General features: G+C 43.6%; 1 protein-coding gene and 2 long non-coding RNA genes across 5 annotated transcripts in view; 1 reads left to right on the top strand and 2 right to left on the bottom strand.

Annotated features, from left to right (window-relative positions):
• The window catches only part of Prpf38b (pre-mRNA processing factor 38B), a 9,741-nt gene extending 7,317 nt beyond the window's left edge, over positions 1 to 2,424 (bottom strand). Inside the window, 2 exon segments of the mRNA XM_010605933.3 lie at positions 1,857 to 2,049; positions 2,051 to 2,424. Coding sequence (XP_010604235.1) covers positions 1,857 to 2,049; positions 2,051 to 2,115 — 258 coding nt within the window. The 5' untranslated portion in view covers positions 2,116 to 2,424.
• A 105-nt stretch (positions 2,425 to 2,529) lies between these two features.
• On the top strand, positions 2,530 to 7,513 carry LOC104849477. Of its 3 annotated transcripts, none has more exons than XR_004515057.1 (3): positions 2,530 to 2,604; positions 3,506 to 3,598; positions 5,102 to 5,402. It is a non-coding gene; the product is annotated as an uncharacterized LOC104849477 (long non-coding RNA). The 3 variants fall into 3 exon arrangements; XR_776764.3 differs by lacking the exon at positions 2,530 to 2,604 and adding an exon at positions 7,392 to 7,513 and having other exon boundaries at positions 3,154 to 3,598; positions 5,102 to 5,295; XR_776763.3 differs by lacking the exon at positions 2,530 to 2,604 and adding an exon at positions 6,586 to 6,725 and having other exon boundaries at positions 3,154 to 3,598; positions 5,102 to 5,295.
• A 1,337-nt stretch (positions 7,514 to 8,850) lies between these two features.
• LOC109117462 lies at positions 8,851 to 12,511 on the bottom strand. The gene is made up of 2 exons (XR_002024781.1): positions 12,480 to 12,511; positions 8,851 to 9,158 (listed from the first exon to the last, which is right to left on the bottom strand). It is a non-coding gene; the product is annotated as an uncharacterized LOC109117462 (long non-coding RNA).

The raw sequence follows: 12,511 nt of genomic DNA, 5'->3' as shown, positions 1-12,511 counted from the left end.
AAAAAAAAAAAAAAAAAATCTCCAAAATAAAAGCCAATCTTGTTGAAAAATAAGACCTATTTTTAAATTTTTTAAACCAAAAATAAAAAACTGTTCTTTCACTCTATTTCTAAACGTATATTTCCACTCACATAAACTAACATTTTACAGTTCCTTTCATGGCTTTAGACAGAAAGCCTGCGTTTTAACTTAAGCACTGCACTATTTTGCCCAACTCCAGCAGCGCTTTACTACTTTCCTTCCTCCTAGCTTGCTGTGCAAGCACTATTCCAATTCCTTAAAGGCTAGCCAATGTAGGTGGCAGATGCAATAAAAGAATTTCACACACAAAACTGGAAGCCTACATGTTTCAATGATAAATCTGGGTCATTAGTTTTAAAACTGAATAACTTTAAGCTGCTTCAAAACACATCTGAAACTTGAAATCAAAATTTTCCTCTGTTACATTAATATTTGCCTGTTTTAAAACAATCTGCCACAAAAGCAGGAACCCAATTTTCAACTGTTCAATAAACTTAAGGGTTAAATATTATTTGCCACACTGTATCCATTTGAAAAGGTCTTACCTTTTACAGGATAGTTAAAAACTACTTCATTGTATTACAACTGGACCTACTATATATTCTTTAAGAGAATACCAAATTTATGTACCCAAAGTTGAACTGTATCCCTCAAAGTGTTTCCTTTAGAAAGCAATTAACCCCTCAAAAATCTTTCAGTAACACTTGACTGGGGTGCGGGTGGGGGGCAAAACAAAGAATGCCCTTCTGTTAAACCTCCACACGTATGATTTCAGATGACAGAAAATACGTAATGTCTCAAGTTCTTAAACGTCAAAACAGTACATATATTAGATGCTCAAGTGCTTAAAGACCATTAAGGCTATTATTATTTTTAAAATAGAAATCAACCTTAGGAGGCCTGGAACGTATTTTTTAAAACTACATAATTTGCAGGGAAGTGGAGAACGCCTATCTAGTTGGTAAAGACCAAAACAAATGGCCGCAAAAAAGAAAACAAAATAAAAAATTCGAATCAGCTGTTCATTTAACCAGGGAAATGCATTTATGGCGATTGAGCATGATTAATAGTGCATACCTCTACCTGCGACCCTGGGCTGCTCCGAGCCTCGCTGCAAGACTGAGTCAATCCTGCTAACGAAACAAGAACTGAGACAAGAGTGCAGTGAGGAGGCGCCAGGTGAGCTCCACAGCACAGCCAAGCCAGCACCGACCCTGCCGCAGAAGCCCAGGGCCCAGATGATTCTAAGTATGCCCAATGCACAGGTGGCTGAGACCTCACACTCCTGACTTCCTGCTGGGAAAATGTCCAGGCCTTCTGTACACCTCTAGCACTGGCACCTCTCCACCCTCAACCCTCCCGCCCCACCCGACACAGAGGAACTGACCAAGTCCCTGTCTGGACTGGAGAGTACCAACGACACGGGGCCACACTCAAATCATTACACACCCTGGCCCGGGGTGAGCGAGAGAAGCACCAACAAGTTGGCGCTTGGGAGATCCACGTCAGAAGGAATAATTTTAAAGATGTGAACTGGAGAGGCTTCTCTTACTCTTCTCCTCTTCCCTACCCCCTCTTGCCCAACACACCCCGAGGGTAGGCAGGAGGTTTGGGGAGGAGAAAGGTCGCTAGTAGCGGGCTCTCCTGGCCCTAAAAATCAGAAAAGGAAACGAGAGGGCGGCCCCAGCTAGACCCCTCCCGGACAGGTTACAGGCCGCAGCTCCCCTTTGGCCCACCTTCCCCACCCACACATCCTCGGATCTCGGGGGCCGCCTCTGCCGGTTTCCTCCATATCCCTCTCCCGAACTTACCCCCAAGGCCTAGACGCTTCGTACCTTAAAGTAGATCTCGTCCACCACCTCGTGGTAGGTCTTGAGCTCGTACAGCTGCACTTTGAAGTAAGGCGACGACAGGATGTTGGTCAGGATCATGGGGTTGAGGTTCATGGTCTTCTCGTTGCCCCACAGCGGCAGCACATTGCCCTGCTTGCCCGAGACCGCCGGCTTGGTGGCGCCCCCGCCGCCGCATCGCGGTCGCGGCCGCCTGGTGCTGCGGCTGCGAGTTGCCTGTCAGCGCCGGGCTGTTGTTAGCCATGTTGCGGCGGAAGGAAGGAGGGAGGGAGAAGGGAGGGGGAAAGGGGGCCAAGCTGATCTAGCTCTTCGGGACAACGGTACGGGACTCTACTCCATGGAACGCCGTCAAGAGAAAAATCCGTCTCGCTGTGCCCCAGCCAAGCAAGGGAGGGCAAGCGGGACGCAGACAAATGGATCTCGCGCCGAGAGCAGACGCCAAGACGCGGCCGGCGAGAACTCCAGGTAGGAGGCAAGTCGGCGGCCAAGGAGCGCGATCTCTTCCGCCAACTGCCCCTGGGACCAAGATGGCGGCCCCGGAGGATGTGACGCAATACGTCCAGCGTTCCACGCGTAGCCGACGGCCAATCGGAGACGCCCGGATGGGCTGGCGAGTCCTCCTCCTGGTTCCGCGAGTTGGCTGCGCGGTCCAGTCGTTGTAGTTCCCTCATCTTTGCTGTTGGATTTCCCAGGAGAAGTTGGGATCCGGGCGAGGGAATTTGGAGCCCAACCTGTACATTTTAGAGTTTGGCCTGGGACCTAGTTTGTCTGGTTGAGAGATGGGAGGAAAGGGTTTACTTGGCCGTGGTGTGCTTGCAGTTCATGATTTAGCTCGTGCTATTGCGAAGTCATCCGAGTTCACTATTTGAAGATTGTCCGGAAAGGATTAGGGTCAGAGACTCCTATAAAAGGCTTTGTTTGTTTGTTTTTTTGAGACGGTTTCACTATGTAGTTGAGACTAATCTGGGACTCACTATGTAGCCTAGGCTGGTCTCGAACTCACAGCGATCCGAGTGCTGGGACTACGGGCGTGCGCCACCACGCCAGGCTTATAAAAGGCTTTTTGATCCTCGCTGGGTTTAGTGTCCGTTAATGTTTGAGCCTGACTTCACCTCTGTTAAAATTGAAGCAACAAGCCGGGCGTGGACGCCTGTAATCCCAGCACTTGGGAGGCTGAGGCAGGAGGGTCGCTATGAGTTCGAGACCAGCTTCGGCTACATAGTGAGTTCCAGGTTGGCCTCAACCACGTAGTGAGACCCTATCTCAAAAAAAAAAAAAAAAAAAAAAAAAAAAAAAGATTGAAGCAACAGCGGGCGAACTTGCATGCATGCAATCCCAGCACTTCCCAGGGATTCTGAGACAGAAGAATCGTGCTTTCAAGGCCAGCCTGACAGAGAGACCCTGTTTGAAAAAACAACAAAAGACCTGACATTTTGCTGGGCTGTTGAGAAGCATTGCAGAACTGCTTGCATTATAACTGTAGCCTCTGGTAGACTGTTGCAAGTATCTAGTTTCTTTTGTACCTATTTAAGATCCTTCATTTCTACTGATGCCTTGGCTTGGTCACTGGGATGGGGCCAGGGCAGGGTTCACGAAGGAGGCAAACAAAAGCTATAAACATGTGTTTGAATTAGTTTCAGATTTCAACAACTACTAATTTAGAATGTTCATGGTGATTCTGAATTAAGGCTACAGAGGGCATTGACATTTCTGTGGATGGAACTGAGGTAAGCAAAGAACAGCCTTCCCAGTGAAACAGGTGAAATTAAGCTTGTTAGAGAGTGAATACTCCCGTTGACAGTGACTAGAGATACGCTTAAAGCGATTGGATGAGGAGATATATGTATATCAGGCTACTGGTGTAGCTCCAAGTAGAGTTCCCTGCTTACCATGTTGAGGTCCTTGGTTCGATGTATAAGCAGCCAGAGGATTTTACTATTAGCTTCATTTTTTGAAGTCTTGGGGAGATATGGTTCAGTGATAAAGTGTGTGCTTAGCATTCAGGAGGCTCTGGGTTTGGTCCCTGACAACCAAATAAATACTGTAAACAAACAAAACAACTATTCAGGTATGACTTTTTTGTTTGAGACAGGGTCTTGCTATGTAGTTCATGCTGGCCTTAAACTCATGGCAAGCTTCCTGCCTCAGCCTCCCATGTGCAGGGACTACAGGCATGTGTCACCATGCCAGGCTATTCAGGTATAATTGAAGGACATTGCACATATACAGAGCTGTAAAGCTTGGTTTAATCAGTTTTAGCAAACAAACTATCAGGACAATAAAGGTAATGATCACCCCTCATGCCCAAAAGTTTTCTTGGATCCTTTGTAATCCACCTCTCCCTTCACCTTCATCCCCAGTTACTTTATGGTGACATAATTGTTTGTATTTTCTTGAATTTTAAATAAATGGAAATTCATGCTATAGTCTCTCTTTTGCGCCCACACTTTTTTTTTGGGTACCAAATCGAACTCAGGGCCTGTGCTTGACAGGCTGATATGTGCCACTGAGCTATACCCTTGGCCCACCCATACTTTTTTAACCAAATAAAAGACATTTATTTAGCTCACAGTTCTGCAGGTACAAAAGCTTCATGCAGGCCTTTTTTTTTTGGTGTTTTTGAGACAGGGTCTCACTATGTAGTTCAGACTGACCTGGAACTCACTGTGTAGCCCAGGCTGGTCTCGAACTCACAGTGATCCTCCTGCCTCAGCCTCCCGAGTGCTGGGATTAAAGGCGTGCGCCACCACGCCCGGCTCGTGCGGCTTTGGGTGACGGCCTCATAGCAGAGGGAACACATTTTCTTGCCTTTTTTGACTCATCATTTTGAGATTCATCCTTGTTGCATGTATCAGAGTTGTGGGTTTTTAAATCATTATTACTGATTGGAATTATATTGTAGCTTTACATTATTAATCCTTGATGGGCACTTGGGTTGTGTCTAAGTTGGGGCTGTTATACATGAAGCTACTGTGAACATTCACACACTAGGCTTTGTGTGGACATTTTCTCTTTGGTGTCTAGAAGTGTAATGACGGGGTCATACAGTGGGTGTGTGTCTTAACTTTTTATGGGGTAGTCACATGTCCCTAAGGCTTGCTTCATATCCTCACCAACATTTTGGATGTTAAGTATCTTTTGGTTAAGTTACTCTAATGGGTGTGAAGTGGTATCTAGTTTTGATTTGTTTAATGGTTTAGATAAGGCTAAATAACTCCTGTATGTCTCAGAGTTGACCTGCTCTTGTCATCGCTGAAAGACAGCCTGAAATTTCCTATGAACACAACCACCTCCCTGCTGTGATTAAGCAAGCATGGAGACATAATCAGAGGTGGCCAACCAGATTCTCTCCTGAAAGGTGGAGCCTGGACACACACAGAGTACATCTATTGAGTGTGAGAGCCCTGCTCTCGTAGACTTCAAGGTGAGGTGCCCCATCTACCCAAAGTTCTGCCGTACTACACTGGGAGAATGGGGTTGTGATGGCCAACTGTTTTTTTTTTTCCCCCCCAGTACTGGGAATTGAGTCTGGGGAACACTAACTATATCCCCATCCCTTTTCATACTTTACTTTGAGACAGAGTCTTGGCAGATTGCCCAGGCTGGCCTGGAATATGCAATTCTCTTGCCTCATACTCCTACAGCTGGAATTATGGGCATGTGTGACCGGGCCTGGCTTGTGATGGTTAGTTTTGTGTATCAGATCACCTGGCCCAAGGTGCCCAGATTTTAGCCAAACATTATTTTAGTTGTTTCTGTGAAAGCTTTTTTTTTGGGGGGGGGATTAACCCTTAAATTAGTAGACTTTTGAGTAAAACAGATCGGTTGAAATCCGTAATAGAATAAAGGTTAGTCTTCTCAGGTCCAACTCTCCATCCAGTCTTACCCCCACTTAGCAATAGGAATTCTTCAGCTGATTTGACTTTGAACTTGAGCATCAGGTCATGTGTATCTATCCTGCAGGTTCTGGACTTGTACCTCCATAATTACATGAGCCAATTCCTTAAAATCCCCCCACTTCCTCTTCGTATATACACACGTACAATTTATGGTGGACCCTTGACTTGTGAACTTGATTGGTTCCCGGAGGCTGGTTGCAACTGAGATTCGGATGTTTACCTGGGTACACAGTGTAGGGAACAAGAGGCAGATGAATCTTCCATTAATTTAACCTGAGTTGTTTGAATGCCAGTCCAGTCGTAATTTGCTTCTCTGAAGAATACTGATAAAGACTGAGCAGAGTTTAATTGCTTTTGTAGATGCTGTTTTCCTCTAGAATCTAATCTTGGCAGTGCTGACCTAGGATTTGTGGGGCCCGAAGCTTATATATGTGGTGGCCTTTTTTAAAGCCAAAGCATAAACAAACTATGGACATAAAACTACAGCTTTTTGCGTATCTGTGATGTTTAATCTTGATTGTCAACTCGAGTGGCCTGAGAGATGCCTGTCTGGCTCTTCTTCTTCTACTTCTTGGTGAGCAGCTTCGCTCTGCCCTGCCCTTCTGTCATGATTTTCTGCTGCAGAGCCAGCCCACCATGGATGGAAACCTCTCAAACGATGAGCCAAAATAAACTTTCTTCTCTAACTTATATATGTCAGATATTTTGGCACAATACTGTAAAAGCTGACTGATAAATATATTTGAAAATTGGATTTTTTTCCAGATCCACCGAGAATTATATACTTTGAAACTTATTTCTTCTTCATTAACCAGGTGCTCAAGAGTTGGCCCATACGACACATTTTGTTCTGATACATTTTCTGCCCTACACCTTGTTGTCACGATGCCAGGTAGTTAGTAGTCACTCTTAATCCAAGACCACCACTAATAACTTCTCTACTACTGTACAGAGCAGCAGCTTGTCCTGAGTTACTATACTTTGGGTAAAAATGATAAAATGACTCAAGCTTCTTATAAACAAGTACCATCTGCCCAGCCCAACCATAAGGCAGATTAAGTGAAGTGACTTATTCATGCTAAATATTACCACCTGTGACCTTATCTGAACCACCAGACCAACATAATGCAGTCACCTCATCTAGATACATTTAAAAAAAGTCACTGCAGAGCACTCGGGAGGCTGAGGCAGGAGGATCGCTGTGAGTTCGAGACCAGCCTGGGTTATAGTTCCAGGTCAGTCTCAACCATAGTGAGACCCTGTCATCACCACGACTGGTTTGCTAACCCAATACCTCACACCACCTGTAGTGCGGCGTTTGTGTTGACGCTTTGCTCTGCTTATGTAAATGCCTCAGCCTCTTTGCTCCTTTCCAACTTCCTGTAACCTAATGTAACTGCCTGGAGTGTGATGGCTTAGATATAGAACATCCTCCAAAACCCCACGTGTTCAGAGGTGGGACTTTGGGAAGGTGATTGCTCCTGGAGCACTGTTCTCATCTGTGGACTAATCCAGTGATGTGTTTGTAGCTGACTTATTAGGAGGTGGGTCACAGGAGGCATAATGTAGAAGGGGATCTCTTCCTCTGCGGCTCCTCCCCTCTTTGTTTTCTGGCCATCAGGACTTGAGCAGCTCTCCTCCACCAGACCCTTCTTCCATTGGACCCTCTGGCCTCGGAACCAGCTGACTGTGGACTGAATGCTCTAAAAAAACCATGAGCCAAAATAAACATTTCCTCTTTTAAATTGTGAGTGGCAGGTATTTTGTCCCAGCCGTGATAAAGTGACTAAGTGCTCAGTTACTAGTAATTAAGACTGGAATAATGAACTTGTGATTGCCCCAATTAGACTCCAAGTGAAATCCAAAATACTTGCACCTGTTGTTATTCAATAAACTCTGGCATTGTGGAAAGACACAAAAGTGAGTCTGTGTTAATGGCATAGCTTGCACATGACAGCTCTGTAGAAAGAAAATATCCAATGCGGGGAAATTGATTATTTCGTGATATTTTAATATGCCAGAACATGAAGCTCATCTCATACATTTCTTTTTTGGGGATTGTAACTTCCTCTGAATTACTACTTACTAGTGAAAGGAACCAAATAATTTATAACCTTCAAAAGTTAGAGGTTAAATTGTAGAAAATTGATGTTACGATCATTTTTGTTGTTTCTTGCTTGATAGAGAAGATATTCTAAATATTGTCCTCTTATTGCTTGGTAGGACACTACCTAGTTTTATATATAATTTAGAATATTAGTCTGTTTGGGCTGCTATAACAAAATACCATAGAGTAGCTAGCTTAACAAACATGAATTTATTTTCTTAATAGATCAAAAGGCTGGAAGATAGAGACCAGGACGCTGAAGTTCTAGATAGTATATTGTTATCAGTCACCGCCCAAGCACTACCTAGGGCAGTGATGGTGACCCTTTTAGAAACTGAGCGCCCAAACTGCAACCCAAAACCCATTTATTTATTGCAAAGTGTCAATACTACAATTAAACCAAATACTGAAGTTTTAGTTTAGAGAAAAACAACTCATTCTTAATGTCTTTTGTCTTAAAAACAAAAACAAAAAAAACCTCACTTGCCGTTGGTTTGCTGTCACTGACCTAGGAAAATGTGAATTTTTAAAACATTGATTAGCTGTTTGCTGCACATAATTGCATTCATTATGGGGAGTTGGTAGTACATAAGACATCTTAATTCTTTTCTTCTAGGGAAATGTAAATTGTCAGGCACTTCAAGCTCCTTATGTATGTGGGCACAGCTGCTCTAATAGTCCTCAGGAAGTTAAAGTACCTAAACTGAGCGTGGAGAATACATTTCCAAAATGGTTCACTCACACTGCCGGCAAGCTAGCTGGTTCTTTTTGAGAGCTGGTGGCCATCGTAGCGGGCACGCAGAATCCTCTGTGGCACCTGAGCCAAGTGTATTAGTGTTTTTTTTCTAAACTCAGTATGTGTTTTCTAAACCTCAGTATGTATTACATTTTATTGCAGTATTGGCACTTTGCTATAAATAAGTGGGTTTTGGCGGGCAGTTTGGGCACTCAGTCTCTAAAAGGTTCACATCACTGGCTGGAGGGTTGTGAGGGAGAAGAGGATTCTGTTTTCTATCCATGTGAGCCTCTCCATGGAGCTCCCCGGTCTCCACAGTATGTCTCTGGGTGCCATGAGTGACTGTTCCAAGAAACAGGAAGTAGAAACCGTTAGTGTCTTAAGTCCTGGGTCCAGATTGTGGCCCTGCAGTACTCTATTCACTGGTGAAATCTCAGCACCCAGGTCTGGCAGAGGAGCGCGAGCCTGTAGTCTCAGTTACTCCAGGGAATGAGGCAGGACTAGCAGTTTGAGGCCAGCCGGGGTACATAGGCAACACAGAGATCCTGTGTCAAACAAAACAAAACACAGATTCAAATGGAAAATAAATAGATCATATTTCTTGATAGTAGTCAAATAATTTTGGATCTTAAACTGTCAGTCTTCCTTCTGGTAATAAACTATTTATATTCCTAGTACATGCAAAAATACAATCACTCTCTCCCAAGTCCCCAATGACTCATCCTATTAACAACTCAAGCTGGCACCCAGGATAACTGTTTGCAGTTTTTTGTTTTTTTTTTTTTTTAAATCGAGACAGGGTGGCTCAGGCTGGCCTTGAACTGTTGGGCTCAAGTGATTCTACTGTCTCAGCCTCCCAAATAGCTGCAGCTATGGGTGAATCCCACTGTCTGGCTGAGGGTAACTTTTGTTTCCCTATTGCATGCCTGACTCCTGCACATGTTGGACTGTAGGAGCTGTGAGAAGACTGTTTTCACTCAAACCAGTACATGTTGGGTACTAGTACATAATAGGTGCTCTATACACCAACTTATCAAATAATCTCATTTAATTCTAATTTTTCAGCTGAAAAACTTGAGCACTCAGAAAGGATAAATTAACTTTCAAATGTTAAGGAGTAATAGTAAAATCAATACTTAAAATCTGGGGTCAGTGGCACGTGCCTGTAATCCCAGCTACTTGCAAGGCTGAGGCAGGAGGTTCTTGAGTTTAAGGCCATCTTGGGCAACATAGATACTGTTAAAAAAATCAGTAGTTATGCTCTGATTGACCTCAAATTTGTGAAAAGATAATGTTATCTGTTTCTCAGTGAGACTTAGAATCTGGTGGAGGAAGGTGGGTTATCGTGACATAAATGAGATGACAAAGGCTCACCTAAGGTACTGGCTGTGGGAAGGAGCAGAGGCAGCTGAAAGCTTGAAGAGGTGGAAATTTGGTGATTATCCAAATGCAGGCTGGGCTAAAATGAATAGAGCCCAGGATGACTTCCAGGCTCTGGGACCTGGCTCAGAGCCTCACAGGAGACCAGAATGATGAGATAGTCATATGTGGAGAGGGAACTGGTCAGGAAGAGTTCAAGTTCATAAATAGGTCAACTAGCTCTCGAGGGAAAAACTCTAGACCCAGAGATTCTGTAATGATACTTTTTTTTTTTTTTTTTTTTTTTTTTTGAGACAGGGTCTCACTACATAGTTGAGACTGACCTGGAACTATGTAGCCCAGGCTGATCTTGAACTCACAGCGATCCTCCTGCCTCAGCCTCCCGAGTACTGGCGTGCACCACCACGCCTGGCCTTTTAAAAATTTTTTTAGACAGAGTCTCACTATAGTTCTTTGCTGGCCTCGAATTTATGGCAATCCTCCTGCTTCAGGGCCTGAGTGCTGGGATTACAGGTGTGGGCCACCACACTCTGATTATTTATTAATTTTCCAACTCTTAACAATTTTAAATTGTGGCAAATTACATAAAACTTAGTTTAGCATTTTAGCCATTTGTGTGTGTGTGGTGCTGAGTACTGAATCCAAGGCCTTGCACATGCTGGTCAAATGCTCTACCACTGAGTGATACCCAATCCCTTCACAATGTTTCAGCGCACAGCTGAGTGGTATTCAGAGCATTCACAACTGCACTTGTGTTGGCAGCAGTATACTAAAACTGGAATGACATTAACCGTCTTTAAACTGCAGCATTCCTGGGCCAACAGGAACCTCTCCAACAGCGATGTGACACTATCATCCGGTGTATGAAACTTCTTTCTCCCCTGTAAGACTAAACTCCAAAATACCAAAATGAGGGCCAGAGATTTAGCTCAGTGGCACGGCGCAAGATCCTAAGTTTGATCCCTGGTACGGAAAAGAAAAACCGAAGAAACCAAAAACCAAAATACCCAAATGATATCTGTAATTTATTTTTGGGCTACCCCAAAACAGCACAATGCTTTTGCATATGGTAGGCACCGTGTGAAAATGCAGTTTCAGTGTATCATTTAGAGGGTATTAGCAACTGAATTAACTCAGTAGTAAATATCTGCTTTTTTGTTTGTTTTTTTGAGACAGAATCTTGGGGTGGGGTGGGGATGGTAGCCCAGGCTGGCCTCGAATTCACAAGGATCCTCCTGCCTCGGCCTTCCAAGGGCTGGAATCACCGGCATGCGCTACCACACCTGGCAACACCCATTTTTGACTTTAAAAATAAAATAAAAATAATAAAATAAAATTTTTCCAACGGCATATTCGCTCCTCCCCTCAACTCTCATCACATACAAGAAAATGCCGCCCTTATTTTTATATAAAGTGGCAAGCTGAGTCTCTTGAAGGAAAGGAAGACACAATACACTTAAGTTTTCTAAGTGATCAGAATTCAGACCATACATCTGAAATGAATAGACATTTCTCAGACAAAGAAATAAAAGCAGCAAGTAAATATATGAAAAAATGCTCCACATCACTGGTCATTCGAGAGATGCAGATGAAAACAACACAGATTTCACCTCACCGCACAAAGAATGGCTACTATCAAGAAATCACACAATAACAAATGTTGGCGCGGTTGTGGGGAGAAAGGAACCCTTTTCCATTGTTGGTGGGAGTGCAGACTGGTGCAACCACTATGGAAATCAATATGGAGATACCTCAAAGAGCTTGGACTGGAGGTCCCATTTGACCCAGCCATCCCTGCTGGGTATCTTTCCAAAAGAAGTGAAAGAATCATACCACAGTGATATATGCGCACCTATATTTATAGCGGCACAGTTTGTAATAGCTAAAACTTGGAAACAGCCCATCTGCCCATCAATTGGAAACTGGATAAAGAAGATGTGGTTTTTCTATAAAATGGAATACTACTCAGCCATAAAGAATGAGAAAGGAGATTCATTCAGTTACATGAGTACATTTTGAGGATATACTTCTAAGTGAAATAAATAAGGCACCCATATGCAAAAACCGAATAGTTTCTCTGGTGTGAAAAACTAAAACAGTACTCAAGATCCTAATGGGACAATTAGCAAATAGGAAGAAAAGGACCAAAGGTGTAGGGACAGTGAGAAGGATAGGGAAGGGGGAATAAGGGAAAAGAAAAAAATATGAGAAAATGTAAAAATGGAATTAAGTATTTGAAGGGGTTAGGGGAGGGTGAAGGGAGGGTGGGGACAAGGGGAAAAAATGAGAACCAAGACCTGTCATGTAGAGGTACAAGATCCCAGTAATGAATGCAGATGTACTGTCTACCTAGAACGTACCAATAAATTAAATTAAATAAAAAAAAAAGAATTCAGCCCATAGCGTTGTGGAAAAAAAACCAGTTGAGGATCTGGGAGCTGAAAGAATCTTTTCTTAGCGCTCAGGAATTTTTAGACCAACTTTACCCAGACGAGAGTTCCTCAAGGCTGAGTCAGAG

Source organism: Fukomys damarensis, unplaced genomic scaffold, assembly GCF_012274545.1.
Source record: "Fukomys damarensis isolate Sample0158 unplaced genomic scaffold, DMR_v1.0_HiC HiC_scaffold_33, whole genome shotgun sequence".
NCBI lineage: Eukaryota > Metazoa > Chordata > Mammalia > Rodentia > Bathyergidae > Fukomys > Fukomys damarensis.
Note: the sequence above shows the minus strand (reverse complement) of the source record. Positions and strands in the feature narration are given on the sequence as shown.